This window comes from Populus euphratica, unplaced genomic scaffold (assembly GCF_000495115.2).
Source record: "Populus euphratica unplaced genomic scaffold, PopEup_1.0 scaffold6.1, whole genome shotgun sequence".
In the NCBI taxonomy this organism is placed as follows: domain Eukaryota; kingdom Viridiplantae; phylum Streptophyta; class Magnoliopsida; order Malpighiales; family Salicaceae; genus Populus; species Populus euphratica.
In genome coordinates, this window is record NW_011499849.1 from 1,228,048 (window position 1) to 1,244,277 (window position 16,230).

Below are 16,230 nucleotides of genomic sequence, written 5' to 3' on the forward strand. Positions count from 1 at the left end.
AAGGTACAATGTATTTAGATGTCAAAAAGTCTAATTCTGACTTATTTGCACTTAAAAACGTCTTATAAAGCTAAAATACCCCAAAAGACCCTTCAATATGCCTGAAACACGAGATCAATAGAGGGAAAAAAATATTTTTATTTTTAAATTGTATTTTATATTTATCAAAATACTAAATTTATCATAAATCAACTTGATTGTTATTAAAAACACAGTATGAAAATACAAAATAAAAAAACCTTGAATACTAGTTTAATAAATTTTGATTTTAAAAGTAATTTAGTTTTTTTTTTTTTGTTAGAGATTAGAAAGTGTTTTCTAGAGCTGAGAGAAGAAATTCATTTTTCTTCAAGAAGGTATAAGTCCTGATGTTGATTGAAAATCACTTCTTATTGATCGTCTTTCATAAAGTTAAATAAATATAAAAAAGTTCATGGTTTATAAAAAAGTGTTTTCATGAAACAATAACCCAAATTGAAATTTGTTTTTCTTAAAATAATTTTTAATTGTAGCGAATAAATTAATTGTATTATCATTGTTTTATTTTTCAAGACAAGTGTCATCTTCCATGTGTTTAGAATTCATGCCACGTTTTTAAACTAAAACTATCAGCCCCAATGTTAAAGTAGATTGAAGGACGAAACATAAACGAAATGATAAAAAAAATACCATGACAGTCGAATTAGAAAAAATAAAAAATAAAGTTTGAGGGCTATGCTCGGTTTACTCAGGATTTAAAAAAAAAAAATCTGGAGAAAAAATTAATCTACTGTAGCTCAAAAATTTGACATTTTTTCATCTTAATTATTAAACTTTGTTTTTTTTTTCAATTACATTCATACAAGTCATGTTGACGTGATTTTATTTATTGTTACGTGCTTCAATTTATATGTTCTTGTGTGTTTCATCTGTTATTAAATATTTTAATATTAAATTTAATTTAATTTTACAAAAAAAGCAAGCTGTCTTCAAAATTAAAATTGATCAAAATTAATAATTTTAAAAAACTTTTCAGATGGTGTAGAGATGTTAAGTTGGTATTTAAAGTTTCACTTTTTTCATATTTGATCACTCTTTTTCAAGTTTTTTACTTTTTAATTCTCAAATTCATTTTATCATTGTTATTATTATTATTATTATAGTATTGAAATATCTTAAAAAAAAGAGATAAAGTCATTGAGAGAGAGAGAGATAGAAAGCTCTAGAAGATCAAATTACAACAACCAGTAACTATAATTTTGACGCATTTTTTTATTTTTTTTAAGAGGAGAATTATTTGGAAATAGATTTTTTATTAAATGATATCTTGAAAGGTGAACCGAGACTTAAAAATAATTTTTAAATTATTTTGATTTTAAGGTTTTCTGTCAGATAAAAATATATTTTCATAGTTAGTAATGGTGTTTTAGAGTTCATATGGTGAGGTTTTCATTTTTTTTAGTAAATATTATTTTAATATTTAGGTTTTTAGAGTCTCTAATTTGGACATTGATTTTCTAAAAATCAGAGTTAACTTTGATAGTTGAGAAATGTCGCGAGTGAATGAAGTGCCATTCACGTCTTTGGACCTTAGTCACCAGCTTAACCTTCCAGGCTCAAGAGCACCCGTTTGTTTTTTTTTTCTTCAGGCCCGGAGGGAGGTGGATCTCTTCGGCCTCAGCTTGCTAGGCATTTTTCCAAGCGCCCCTGTTTTATATATATATATATTATAATATAATTGACTCAAAATAAATTTATTCGTAGAATATTTAAATAATTAATTGACTTTGCCATAATTTTAAAATAATATTATAAATTTTAATGAGAGCTTAACAACTATTTTTTTTAGTAATTATATATCAACTTAGTATATTTATCTATTTAAGATTTCCCCCTGGAATATCCAACACGGATTGAATATTTATCAAATTATTTTTTATTGCAAAATTTTATATAGTTTTTCCTAGATTTTATATTGTTTAATATCTCGTTTAAAAATTATCAATTTATGATTATGTGCTTTTTAATTGAAACTTTCTTTTAAAAATTTTATAGGTTTTAATTTAAAACAATATTTTAGATTAAAAAATACATGTTTTTATAAAAAGAAGAAAAAGAAAAAGAAACATATAAATAAGAGAATAAAGTTTGGACAAGAAAGATATATTTTTAACTTTTTATTTCAAATCAATAGAATGTTTTCTAATTTATATTTCATTTTTTTTTATTTTTCATTCAATAAACCATACTGTTAATACAAAAATACATCAATAAGAAAAGAGAATGTTGATGATTTTTTTTATAATAGAATTTAAATCATTATATCTCCTAATAATATTTAATTTTATTGTCACGTAATTCAATTAAAAAATTACCCATGTTAGCAGGTCAAAATTTTACATTTGCATCAATATTTTACTTCTTATAATAAACATAATCAAGTTCTCTATTTAATCTGTAATTAAAATTAATATTTTTTCGTGATTTACCAATCTATATTTTTTTTCATTCATATTATAAAACATAACAATAAATGACGTGTCATTCGCTGTTTTTTAATAAAAACCTTTGACGCCACCTTCATCTTCTAGACCCAAGAACACCAGGCATAGTTTTATTTATTTTGGGCTAAGGCGTAGGGCCCATCTCTCTAGCGTAGGTTAGCCTGAACTTTTTGATTTTCAAATAATATTAAAAATAAATTTTAAAAAATAAAAAATATAATTTTAAAATATTTTAAATAAACAATAACTATTATAATATCAAACTTCTTGTTTTTTTTTTGTCTTGTGAAAAGCATCTCAAAACGTAACGAGCGAAAGAAAGAACAAATAAAATCTGGAATTGGGGGTTAGGGTTAGAAAAAAACAAAAATGGAGGGATGGGATCCAAACACGAAATCCACACTGACCCAGATCCCGCTGTTAACAACGAAGGCAGGTCCAAGAGATGGAGCTGCATGGACAACGAGGCTGAAAGAGGAATACAAGGCTTTGATCGCCTATACACAGATGAACAAGTCAAACGATAACGATTGGTTTCGTATCTCGGCAGCCAATCCTGAAGGGACACGTTGGACTGGCAAGTGCTGGTACGTTCATAATCTCCTCAAGTACGAGTTTGATCTTCAGTTTGATATTCCTGTTACCTACCCTTCTACCGCGCCTGAACTCGAGTTGCCTCAGCTTGATGGAAAAACGCAGAAGGTTGATTTCTTGTGCTTTTTTCCCTCTTCTTTTTGTTGGATTTTTTTTATTTTTTTAAAAAATTGTTTTCTGTGATCATGCTTGTAGATGTATAGAGGAGGGAAGATTTGTCTGACGGTTCATTTCAAGCCGCTCTGGGCTAAAAATTGGTATGTTTTAATTAAATTGAATCAGTGCTGGGTTGATGCTTTGATTGATTTATTTGATATTGTGGATTAAGATTTTTTGTCTGTTTGTTGAAGAATCATTGTAAATTGAAAACGAATGAAGAGATCAAACAATATGTATTGTTGAGATGCTAAGATTTGGGATTATTAGAATGTGGAAACTTTACTTTTACATGCACAATTCATAGTTGGATTTTCATTTGTTAATGAAATTGGAGAAATAGCACGGGGAGTCGAATAAGTCAGTTTGCTAAGGCTATCATTATTATTTTTTCTTTATTAACGGAGCTCATTTGTCCATTCTTCTCATTTTTTAAGCTATTTTCCCATGGACTCTTACGACTTACGAGGAGTTTTGTTGTTTTGAGTCTTTTGATATACTGTTTTTTTCTTTGTTGACTCAGTAGTTGCACTGCCCCTGGCTGTCTGTTTTGTGGTGGTTGGTCTTCTTTAGGGACTCTGAACATTAATGTTGTAATGTTACATTATGTATGAATTGGCATGAGATAATATTGATTTTCAGAGGTGGGCATTCCCATATTTGGTCAAAAATGGATTTATCTCTTGGAACTTTTTATGTTGCTGATACTGTTCTGCTTCTTGAATTACATTTTATCTCACTAGCTTTCATCCAATCTCACCTTATAATTTCTTTTTTATCCTTTCCATTTAGCGGAATTATGAACTGATAAAATATTTTGAATTTTGCTCCTGGGTGGTCAGTCCTAGGTTTGGCATAGCACATGCACTTTGTTTGGGTCTTGCTCCATGGCTTGCGGCCGAGGTCCCAGTCCTTGTGGATTCTGGTATGATTAAGCACAAAGATGATGCAACCTCAACCAGTGAGTCTTAGTTATTCAATGAACCATTCCAGCTGTAAAAGTATCTAGTGCCAGATTTCTTGACTTGGTCATAGAGAATAAGCATTAAATCATAAATGTACAACTTTGAGGAGTGTGAAATCCATCTGCTGAGATTGCAATTTCTATTGGTTTGGATGCATAGACTTGAATTTTGTAACTCTTAGTTTCAAAATGCAGATACATAATGATAATATTCCCCATTTATGTCAATTTTGTGTGTGTACTTTTGATAGCTTAATGATACCATGAGCTGTTTCTTTATTGAATCTCAGATACATTTTTTTGGGATTTATTTATGTGCTCCTGTCCTTCTTGCAAAATATTAGCTTCTGTTTTATTAAAAACAAATTTGTTAGGGATTAAAAAGTTCTCTCTTGGAAAAATTGTGTACCTTATCTCAAGCTTGTTAGAGGAACCCTTTCTTTCCTCGAAGCTCCCTGACAACAATTGCAGCAGTTTGTTGCTGATTGTACTTTGGTTCATCGTAGCTTGTCGTTCAGCTTGGTAATTGGTTCATCATGCCAGCAGAAGCATGCCATAAACATGACGATAAAAGCCTCTTAGGAGTAAATAGAGGAAAAATCCAATACTGTAATTGGAGACTTGGAATTAATTCAATCCGTGAGTGTGTTCATGCGGTGAGTTGAAGACCAGACAGGTTGATTTAGTTATGCATAAAATATGTTAAGATGAAAAGAAAATGTGGCGTTAAAGCCTCAGAAGAAGCAATGCGCGCACTGCAAGCCCTTTTAACTTGCAAATTGCAACAATCCCAGTTCCTTTCCCAGAGCATATCTCCCACCTTATTTCAATGCAGACTACGGGAAACAGAATATACATGAAGCAAGGATCACTGGCATAAATGAGGGGGAGTCTCTTCGGCCACAGTTATCCTGATGCTTTGGATAAAGACATCCATTCTCAGTTCCTTGGTCTAAGATCTACCACGTCACGGCACAAAACAAGTTCTGTTAATATTCAATGATAAAGTGCTGTCTGTAAATGAATTTATACTCGCAAGGACCTAGAAGAGATTTACCTAAGAAGTAGAAGAGCTGCTTGCAGTATCACGCCTCTGCTGCGATGCTGATGATCCAACATAACTATGTGGGTGTGGTATATTCTTTGCCAATCCGCTCCCTTGCTCGCCTCACACCGTTTCTCGAGTTCAGGACCACTGTTGGAGTGCACAGAGAAGTTGGAGACCTTCCCTCAAAGACTTGATATTATAGCAATCTGGGATTGTCAAAGATCGAAGTGAATCCAGGTTCTCCACTCATGTTGGCAATTCCATTAGTTTTGTTTGGCAATTCCATTAGTTTTGTTCATAAGCTTATGATGGTCAAACTTTTAAGTGCAGAGAGATGTTGCAGGTCATTTCGCAGAGAAGCCAGATATGAACAATACATAATAGAATAATAGATAGGCGCTCAAGAGCTGTAGCAAAGTTAAGCTGTGACAATTCTCAATAGAGAGTGGTCGGAGCGAGCTCATTCCTTCTAGGATTTCCTGTGGCAAGGAGGCTAAACTAGGACACTCAATAATCTCCAAAATCTCTAGAGATGTTAACCTTGTCAATCCACGTGGCAAAGTGCCCAGCTCCTAACACCAACCAATTCTTAACGACTTCACATCCCTGAGTTTTCCGAAGTTTTCACTTTTCAGGCACTGGAGTTAAGCCTGGGACGAGAGAATTGTCAAAGATAGAAGTGAATTGTTTTCGAACAGTGCTTTTGGCATGGAAGTAACCACGGGAATTTCTCAATAAGAGCTGTTGTAGCTGAGATGTGCGTGTGCTGTTGATACTAACAAATTCAGTCCCCGAAAAGAACACGCACTAACTTGGAATTTGTTTGAACCGAGTCAACTTGAATTTTTAAAAATTTTATTTTTTTATTATTTAAAAAAAATTATTTTAATATATTTCTTTAAAAAACAACTGTACCAACACTCTCCCAAGAAATCCAAGCAACGGAGAATTTTCCCTTTTTTGTGTTTTACAAATAGAAATAAGCAAAAGACAAGTCTTATTTGTCAAATTTCTAGCACAATTGAAAATTCCATAAGCAAAATACATTTGTAGTCGAACGAAGATGACATAATTGAAGGATGTTATATATATATATATATATATATATATAAGAGTCTGAAACATCATTAAAAAACCACTTCATACACAACGCGCTCCAATTCGATTAAAGCTAAATAAAACGAATTGAATCGTTGATATTAAGAGAGGCATAATATATGTTACGAGATGTATTTAGCTTATCCTCGTTTTATTCCTTTCAGTTTCACTCTCTCCAATCTGAAAGCACCCGACTAGTAATTAGGACCAGCTGCAAGAATCTCCTCCGTCAGCATGCTGTTCTTTCCAATCTTATAATTTGTGAACACCTCGAAATTATTCTTGAAAAGACCAGCCAGCTTCAACTGGGTATCCTTGTATGCATTCTTGTCCGTCCACTACAAGTAAAATTACATGCATTAATGGAAGGCACATGTTTGAAGGGTTAAGAAATAAGTTGAGAAATAGGATAAAGACAGCCAACATACAGTGTTGACAGGATCCAAGATTTCTGAAGGCACGCCCTCAATCTCAGTTGGGATTTCGAGACCAAAAACTTCAGTCTTTTTATAGCTAGCTTTCAAAAGGCTACCGGAGTGGATTGCATCGATGATCCTCCGAGTGTATGCCAGCTTGATACGTTTTCCGGATCCATAACTGCCAAACACTTGGAAAATTATCCACTGAACCGAAATGTGTGATATATAAAATGTGTCAATTGTCAAGCAGCATACCTTCCACCTGACCAACCGGTATTGACAAGCCATCCTGTAGCCCCATGTTTCTGCATCTTTTCAGACAGCATGGCCGCATACTTGGTAGGATGCATCATTATAAATGCTGCACCGAAGCAGGCTGAAAATGTTGCCTGCGGCTCCTTTATACCATCCTCCGTCCCGGCTACCTGTTTAGGAGTTGAGATAATTACTAATCAAGTCTCTCTATTGAACCAGGAGTCTAATTGACCTTGTCAAGTTGAAGAGGGAAGTAGAACATCTATTGCAGATCAATCTGGGATCGGATTGAAGATGGGACAAGTTTATGATTACCAGAGCTGTATAACCACTGATGAAGTGATACATGGTCTGTGCCAAGCTCAGCTTGCTCACAGGTGGGAGCACGCCAAATGCATCACATGCCAGTAGAATGATGTTCTTCGGATGGGGACCAACGCACGGTATCTTAGCATTTGGAATGTAATCAATAGGATATGCTGCTCGTGTGTTTTCTGCAACCAGAAAAACCAGCTTAGCATGTATCAAGGTGAGTTTGCAAGAAGAGCTGAGTTAGCAGCCCAATAGAGGAGATTTTTAATTTTACAAAAATCCTTTTGATATGCACATACGAGTGGTATAGACATCTTATTTCAGCTCAATCAAATATACGTTGATTTATTATTACCTGTAACTGAGCTGTCCATGTAATCCACTTCTCGAGTATGCTCATCAAACACCACATTCTCCAATACTACCACATATAGGCAATATTCTTATTAGCTATAATCAGTACAACCAAATGGAAATTACTTAAAAAGGGAGAACAATATCACGTGCTTGCTGAAGTGAAGCGCTTCCACATCACAAGTTCTCATTTGATGTTATCCATAATAGAGAATAAAACTTGTTGGCATTTTCTCAAAACAAGGAATTGGAAGACGGATCAGTATACATATACATATATATTACCAGTCCCAAACTTGATGGCATTCCAAATATCGGGCTCCTTCTCTCGAGAGAGATCAATGCACTTGGCATAGCAACCGCCTTCTATGTTTGACACACCATTCTCACTCCAGCAATGTTCGTCATCTCCAATTAAATACCTATTATGATCTGTGGACAGAGTTGTCTTCCCGGTGCCTGTGACAAACAAAACCAAAGGGAGAATTGTTAGCAACAATTTGTAATAGAAACGAGTATCATGTGGAGATCTTACGAGGCACATATCAGTAGGCAGTTGATTGCTCCATGTTGCATGGTTAAGTTCCAAGTTAACTGTACCTGATAATCCAAAGAAGAGGGCAACATCCCCATCTTTCCCCATATTGCAGCCAGAGTGAAGGGAGAGGATTTGACGTTTAGGCATGAGATAATGCATTACCCCGAATAGACCCTTCTTCATTTCCCCAGCATATTGGGTGCCAAGGATGACCATCTCCTTCCTAGCAAGATTGATGTCTATGCTAGTAGAAGAAGTCATGTAATGGGTGTAACGGTTACATGGGAACTGACCGGCGTTGTATATAGTGAAGTCCGGAGTCCCGAAGTTCTCTAGCTCTTCAGGAGTGGGTCGGATACACCTGTAACCCACCCAATTATCGAAAATAAACTAAACTAACACATCATCGCATCTCTTGTCACACTTGCCTAACTTTTTTAAATAAGGATGAACAATTGGAAGCACATAATTTTGCACCGTCAATGCACTCTAAGCTAGGAACAGCTAACATGTCTAGGTAACAATGCATGGAAAATTACCTAAAATTCAAAGCATATGAAAGATAGGGAGACAAATTGTTAAAATGACTAGGTAGTTTTTGCCTCATCACTTACATGTTGTGCATGAACAAGGAATGGTAAGCCCTGGCTGAAACGATACGGACTTTAATTCTGTGTTCAGGGTCCCAATTCAGGAACTGGTCATTTACAAAGACCTGAAATGCAGGTTTACCATTGTCACTCTCACGTCAGTTAACAAATCACCACAAAACGTAAAAGATTTTTTTTTTCTTGAAGGATGAAAAGACTACTGGATAGTCATATGTATTGCTGAGTAGCTCAGATACAAATCAGATGGCAATCAAAATGTCAATCATTTATTTTTACCACGAATTAAGAAGCCTGGGATCCTTTCTGTCTATGGAAAAACCTCAAAGTAGAAGACAGTACAGCAAAAACAGTTACATCAGAGGACCCTTCATGCCAATTATATTTCTGTTGTATATTTTCTAAGTGACTCCTTGATAGTTACTCGAATGAATTATCAACTATCAAGCCTTCGTGTTCCAAACTAGTTGTTACGTTTATACTACCAATTCCTTGGCAGAAACAAATAGACATGAACCAAAGTAGCACAGCTTGACAAGTTCAATCAGTTCAGAGGAGCATGCAAAAGACCCTCAAATGTCCTGAAGGAAAGAACTTTGGATTGAGATGGAAGACCTCGTGCATTGAATATCATTTAGAATCTAGTGCTTGTTAGTTATAACCACTCATCAGCAACTCTTACTTTACATAGACACCACATTCAAATCAATCTTGTGGGATCTTCCACGACCAGCCTGTGGACACCAGTCGTGGAAGTGAAAAGGCCTGGATTAGCCACAACAGACCAAAAAAAATCCAAGCTCAGGTATATCTTAGCACCCGGTCCCAACTCACACAAACCTTACAAGTTGCACCCGGGGCCATGTCAAAAAGAAAACATGGACAAAAAGAGGGCACGACTGCTTGGCTCATGTTAAGACGTAAAGGTTACGATTCAATTGCAAGACAGCCAGAAAGAAGGTTTGGGCAGTCTGCAGATCTCTAATCTGTAATCTTGGGACCCGGGAAGCATAAGATTCGTGGAAACATATAGAGACAGGCCAAGGCCATGCCGCTATATGGATTCTTTCTTAATTAGCTTGTGCTACGCAAAGCTCTTAGCTTCTTCTTTTTTTTTGTTAACTTCTTAACGTAAAAAAAAGTTCGGCATTGTTATAGATTTTTCATACAGCAAGAAATTTTTTAATTATCTACTCAAAATATGATGCATTCATTTAAGGAAGTAAATCAGGGTTTAAGTATGCCAAGAGATTTTAAAGGTACTTAAAGGCCAAGTCGTAAGGTTAAAAACAAGCACAAATAAAGATACTTGATTATGTGCCGCTAAAAGCTTTTTAGTTTTTTTAACTTAATAATATGGAACTAATATTTTATATAAGAAAAGTAATACTTTTAAATTCCATTAAAACAAAAATAATTTGTTAATAAAGGTCTTCCTTTTTCTTATTAATATCTTTAATTTAAAAAGCCTAATAATTTTTTCTATATTATTTATTTAATAAAAATTAAAATCATTCAAAAAACATACCCAAAAAAATCACGTCTATTTAAAATAAATATGAAAGAGATACCTCTCTAACTAAAATTCCTTCTTTGACAACATTGTATCATTATTTAAAAAAAAATTATAAAACAACACTCTAATAATTTTAATATAAGTGTATTAAAAAACTATAATAATAAAATAATGCTTATGCTTTATCGTGGAAAGTTCTTTAAAATTATTGTAATTAGATAGTTATAATTGAAATTTTCCGATTCAAATCCTAAATTAATTTAAATTTTAAATTAAATTATTTAGTAGTTGATTAAATTATTTAATAGTTGATTTAATATTATCTTGTTGATTTAATCGATCTAAAAAATAAATAATTTTTTTAAAAATAAAAAATAAATGAAATTACGAATCCACAGAATTTTCATTCCGGTGTCACAGTGTTTTAGTGATGTCGTTTAGTTTTTCTTTTTCAAGAGACAATAAAGAAGTGGGCCATAAGCAACACTATGAAGCTACTATTATCATCATTGTGGATTACACTATTTAACATTCAAGAACAGAACTGTTATGGCGGCGGCAAGAAAACATTTTTAAAAAAAAAAATGAATTTAGTAACAAAGACGTAGAAAGAAATGGTGATATTTGTGAGATTAGACTAAAATTAATTACTAATTAGTTACTGGTTAATACTGTATTGTATAATGTTTCAGTTGTTATTGCCAGCAAGTTAGGACCTGTCTCCCATGAAATACGAAGACCATCTAAACAATACGAAGTTGTAACTGACAAGCGACCAATTGTTAATAAGTCAAGCAGGGGCTAATCACTTAAGGTGGGGTTTGTTATTGTCGTAATTATTGATTTTTAAAGTATTTTTTATTTGCCAATATATTTAAATAATATTTTTTATTTTTTAAATTTATTTTTATATCATTACCTAAAAATATATAAAATAATAATTTTATATATAAAAAATAAATCTTGCAAAAAAAACATTTGGGCGCTTTTTCAAACGCTAGAGAAAGGCTTAAGCTCTAGCAAGTGACAAATAATTAATTAGACTTGTTTTTCACAGATGGATTAATTTGAATAACCATAAAAGCAGAGAGAGCTCAACTTTAAGCGATCAATTATCAATATATATACCTTGTCCAGCGAGTTCAAATAATCGACAGCTCTTTCTCTGTTAACCATGAAAGTATGTTCATCCATTTCAATATTAGGCGAGCCCCTGCAAAGGAAATTGGTGAATCAGAATTAAGGACTAAACTAATGTAAAGGGATCTAGATAATTAATTAATAGCAGCAAAAAATTCATTTGAAGAGACTTACTTTCCCCACCAAAGATCATCTTCGGTGGTTTCATCCCTGACAACACGTTTATCTCTAGGTGACCTGCCTGTTTTTGCCCCGGAAAGTGTAGCTAAGGCGCCAGATGATGCTATGAATGAACCTTTCTCGTACTTAATTGCTTGTTCATAGAGTTCTGCACCACGAGGAGACGGTTCATATAGACAGTCTGATAAATTCGTCCAAGGAGCATGCAAGAGAGAGTGGAACTAAATAGACAGAGTGAAATCTCAAGGAAGGTTTGATTAATTATACCAGCAGGAGAAAGATTGTAGAGGTAATGGGTAAACTTTAGAGAACTGTCACTAGCGCTGATGGTGGGCGTATAATGATGATGATGGGCAATTTGTTGCCCCTCTCCCTTCCTTGCCGGGTCCCCTTTCACTAACTTTGGCCCTGTCTCTCTCATCAGTGATGCCAAGGAAGCACTGTAAAAGGCAACAACATAGAAAAGAAATCATAAAGAATTGACAACACAATAACCAAATCAAAATCGTAATTAATCTATGAATACTATAATCTGATCACCTGATGGACTGGAGTTGCTGTTTCTGGCGTTCTTCTTCAGAGATAGCATTGAAAGCACCCTGAGCTCCCTTGATGGGAGTGGTGGGTGCTGATTTTTTCCTCTGTAGAGAATGGAGTTCATCGATCGTTTTGGCTTTCACTGGTGTTCCACTGTCATCATGACACACGTCGTTTGCCTTCTTGTTATGATCTTGTGTCTGGATTTTAGGCAGCCCTTTCCGTCCAGTACTCCTAGGAGTACTGCTAGCAAAGCTAAACTCTCCATTGTCAGGTGCCTTGTTGTCCATCTTCTTCTTCTTCTATATGCGATCTGCAAAAAGTCACAGCTTTAAGATTTTATGCTATAATTGAATATTGAATACCCCTTGCAGAGGGAACAAGAAAGTTTCGAGCTGAAAAACTAACTGATCAGGATAAGAACAAAAAAGAAAACATTGAAATGCTAAAAATTAGCTGACAAGGATAAGGATGATGGCAGGGAAATTTCTTGAAACGAACAGAGGAAGGAAGGAGAATTGTCACTCACAAACAGGTACCAAGTGTCAGATTTTTCTGTTTCTAACGCAAGGTGAAAGAGGCGGGATCCAGGCAAGTATGATCTCCAAATGCACTGGCTAATCCTCTTATAAAAGGCCAACTTAACCAGGGTTTAGCTAACCATAGTTAAGAGCCTTAGACAGTTAAGTTTATGCTGCAATAGCGACTAATAAACTGGAAAAATCCAAAGTCGAATTAGTGGGAGTTTGGGATTATGTTTGAAAAGCATTTCTGGGAAAAATTAATTTTTTAAAAAAATTAATATATTTTTAATATTTTTAAATCATTTTCATACGTTGATTTTAAAAATAATTTTTAAAAATTAAAAAATATTATTAATATATTTTTTTAAATAAAAAATAACAATACCCACTCTTAATCACGCTTTTAAAATAATATGCTAGGACATGTTGTGAGTATGGATCAGGGTGTTTGGAAGCTGTCATGAAAATGGCATATGGTCACACATGTCCTCCTTGTAAAGCAATAAAATCAGTCCTATCATGGATGTTCAACACTGGCCACATGAGAATGTGGCTATGATTGTCGGATGGAGAAATTTCATAGGGTTAATATTGTAATTTCCAAATAATATTTATATCATGGAAAAATAATTTTATTTTATATTTTTGTGTTTATCTTTGAATGTTTGAGAATGTGTTAGTGATTATTTTTTAAAGTATTTTTATTTAAAATATATTAAAATAATATATATTTTTTATTTTTTAAAATCAATTTTAATATCAACATATTAGAATAATTAAAAATTATAAAAATTATATTTTTAAATCAAACAAATTTAAATTTTTTAAAATACAGTTTTAATTACATTTTAAAATAACCTTTTTAGTTTAAGGATTTATCAAGGAATACGTATTCATCTAAATTTTAAAGATTGAGATTTTATGAATTTTAAATTTGAAGTTGAATGACTTATTTTCAATTAAATTTGAAAGATAAACTTAATTTTTACATTTTTACATGCAAAAACTTTCCTAGGAAATATTAATCCACTGGGTGTGCTTTTTTGATCTGCACATGCGATGGATGTAAACTAATCACAAGCTTTGCGTGAACGAGCGGCTGATGAGAAATGATCATATGATTTAAATATCACCATGACTTGGAAACATGACATTCTTAATCAGATAAATTTATTTGTTTTTTTCTTTTTTAAAGGCTTTCCATTTCCATGTCATATTATAGCGTAATCTGCGGATAAAAAGCACATAAACTTCTAATCAGTATTTTTAAATATTAATTGATGGCTTGCTCAGAACATGTCAAACCCTTGATTTCTGCCCTCTCAAGACCTCCTCTCCTTACTTTATAAAAATTCTAAATAAAAAGCTATCATCTACTTGACCATGCGCACGCTGGCGCAGATGAATTTTGATTTTTTTAACATATTATTTTTTATTATAATAATAATTATTTTTTGTTTTAAAATATATTAAAATAATATTTTTTAATTTTAATATTAAAAAAATATTTTTTTTAAAAAAAAATGTTTGTTATTAGAGGTGAAAAAAATAAAAAACTGATTAAATCAAGAAAATAATAAAAATAACAAAAAAACAATGAAAAAAATTGATTAAAATTTTAAAAAAAATGATCGGTTTGGTTTTAGTTTTATAAACTTAAAAATAAAAAATCAAACCGAACCGAACATATACTTAAACTGGTCGATTTTGGTTTTATAAGCCTGAAAAAAAAAACTGAACCGAACTCAAATTAAAAAAAAAATCTAAAAAACAGAGCCAAATAAAAAAAAATCTAGCTAAAAAGAAAAATTATAGCCAAAACCAGAAAAAATCAAGCCAAATAAAAAAATTAAATCAAATCAATTTGAACGTGTTTTATTTTAAAAACCGAATCAAACTTAAATTGACCGATTTAAATTGATTTTAATTTTTTTAAATTCAATTTAATTATTTTTTTAAATAAAAACCGAATAAAGTTAAAAATAATCATTAAAGGGATGCATCATCCCTATCTATAAAAGACTTAAAGAGCCACCGTCAACGATGCATCATACCTTGTATTTTACGAGTGGCCAAGCCCAATGAGTTTCAGCCCACCTACTATTCTTCAATTTCTTTTTTTTTCCTGTTTTTTTTTAAGCAACATATTTCTTAAGTTAACCCTTCTTTTTGGGATTAGCGCATCCAATAACACATTTTCGAAATTTAGATTCAACCTTTTTTTCTTAATTACGAGTTTAGCTTTAAATAGATTACTAGTAGATAAATTGATACACTCGTAATTCAAAAAAAATTACAATCTTCTTTATATTTGAGTTTCGCATGATGACATAAAAAATATATTGATTTATTAATCAAATCAAGTTCTTAAAGATAGAATAAATTAAGTTATTTTTAAATAAAATAAACAGATTTGGTTTAACAGCCATGTATCCTAAAATCGTCAGTTTTGTTTTGCTATAACGTGACGAAATTGATGTTCATATCCTGTGATCATATATGTACCTGTTTTTCAATTAAAAAAATCTCTGCAGTTTTCAATGAAAAAGAAATAATAACTAATGTTGAAGGTTTAGCTTAATAAAAAATTGTTTAAGAATGTGATAAAAATGATTTTTAAAAGTGCTTTTTTTAATATATTAAAATAATATATATATTTTATTTTTAAAAATTTATTTTTAACAACACCATGTCAAAATAATAAAAATTAATTTTAAATTAAAAAATTAATTTTTTTAAAATATATATAATGCAATCACAACACTAAACACCGTCCGATGAAAGCCACCAGACAAGAACCCGGAGACAGCACACCTTGGTTTCAGCGCCTGATGATTAAAACAAAACTGGAAAATGTTAGATAGAACTTATTTTTGCTGACCAGAGATGGTCATGTTTTTTTTTCAAGGGAAGAAAAATTTACGGGAACGTGTGGTCATTGTGACATTAAATGACATGGAATAATTTGTGTTTATCTGTGTGTGGCGTGAGATATTGTTTTTAAGTGATTTTTATTCAAAAATATATTTAAATATTTTTTAGATTTTTTTAATATCGATATATAAAAATTATACAAAAACAAAAAAATATTATTTTAATATTATTTTTATTAAACACTTTTAAAACATAATCAAACATAATTTCAAACCACAAAGTTTTAACTGCAAGGTACACAGCATCCAAACATGGGGGTATTTTAACCCTTCGCTAATGGTGATTTGCCACGGATACCGAAAGCAATTTCAACGGATGCCAAAGGGGTCCAAAGGTTGAAAATTTTCATCTAAGTACCTGTCATGAGATTCTGGATATATTAGAAATTATTTTCTAAAATGTTTTTTATTTAGAAAAATAATTTATATTTTTTAAATTAACACATCAAAATAATATAAAAATACTAAAAAATTAATTTAAAACTTGAAAATTTTAAAAAATAGAAACATAATTTTACCAGAAAACCAAACAACGCCTTCAAGCTCCCCACTGAAAATTTAATTTTTCTAT

At 32.1% G+C, this 16,230-nt stretch overlaps 2 protein-coding genes and 1 long non-coding RNA gene across 4 annotated transcripts; 1 reads left to right on the plus strand and 2 right to left on the minus strand.

The window, feature by feature from the left end:
- Positions 1-2,759: 2,759 nt before the first annotated feature.
- LOC105120457 (ubiquitin-fold modifier-conjugating enzyme) lies at positions 2,760-4,425 on the plus strand. The gene is made up of 3 exons (XM_011018655.1): positions 2,760-3,185; positions 3,273-3,334; positions 4,076-4,425. Exons 1-3 carry the CDS (start codon positions 2,853-2,855, stop codon positions 4,203-4,205), a joined length of 525 nt encoding a protein of 174 aa, XP_011016957.1. The 5' UTR covers positions 2,760-2,852; the 3' UTR covers positions 4,206-4,425.
- A 508-nt stretch (positions 4,426-4,933) lies between these two features.
- LOC105120458 (uncharacterized) lies at positions 4,934-6,045 on the minus strand. Its single transcript, XR_841335.1, has 2 exons — positions 5,255-6,045; positions 4,934-5,156 (listed from the first exon to the last, which is right to left on the minus strand). It is a non-coding gene; the product is annotated as an uncharacterized LOC105120458 (long non-coding RNA).
- Positions 6,046-6,314: 269 nt separating this feature from the next.
- LOC105120459 (phosphoenolpyruvate carboxykinase [ATP]-like) lies at positions 6,315-12,905 on the minus strand. Of its 2 annotated transcripts, none has more exons than XM_011018658.1 (13): positions 12,736-12,905; positions 12,206-12,515; positions 11,933-12,105; positions 11,660-11,813; positions 11,474-11,558; positions 8,836-8,936; positions 8,284-8,582; positions 7,969-8,142; positions 7,685-7,750; positions 7,333-7,511; positions 7,018-7,187; positions 6,772-6,940; positions 6,315-6,681 (listed from the first exon to the last, which is right to left on the minus strand). In XM_011018658.1, exons 2-13 carry the CDS (start codon positions 12,490-12,492, stop codon positions 6,538-6,540), a joined length of 2,001 nt encoding a protein of 666 aa, XP_011016960.1. In that variant the 5' UTR covers positions 12,493-12,515; positions 12,736-12,905; the 3' UTR covers positions 6,315-6,537. The 2 variants fall into 2 exon arrangements, with proteins under 2 accessions (XP_011016960.1, XP_011016959.1); XM_011018657.1 differs by having other exon boundaries at positions 12,732-12,904.
- Between the last annotated feature and the right edge of the window lie 3,325 nt (positions 12,906-16,230).

What these genes read in the sequence shown, in the direction of transcription:
- LOC105120457 (XM_011018655.1), top strand. Translation starts at nt 2,853, where the DNA reads ATGGAGGGATGGGATCCAAACACGAAATCCACACTGACCCAGATCCCG. An exon ending in TTGATGGAAAAACGCAGAAG is followed by an intron (nt 3,186 to 3,272) that starts GTTGATTTCTTG and finishes TCATGCTTGTAG; the next exon opens with ATGTATAGAGGAGGGAAGAT. An exon ending in CCGCTCTGGGCTAAAAATTG is followed by an intron (nt 3,335 to 4,075) that starts GTATGTTTTAAT and finishes CTGGGTGGTCAG; the next exon opens with TCCTAGGTTTGGCATAGCAC.
- LOC105120459 (XM_011018658.1), bottom strand. Translation starts at nt 12,492, where the DNA reads ATGGACAACAAGGCACCTGACAATGGAGAGTTTAGCTTTGCTAGCAGT. An exon ending in TGCCATCAAGTTTGGGACTG is followed by an intron (nt 7,751 to 7,968) that starts GTAATATATATG and finishes TATATGTGGTAG; the next exon opens with TATTGGAGAATGTGGTGTTT. An exon ending in CATGGACAGCTCAGTTACAG is followed by an intron (nt 7,512 to 7,684) that starts GTAATAATAAAT and finishes TTCTGGTTGCAG; the next exon opens with AAAACACACGAGCAGCATAT.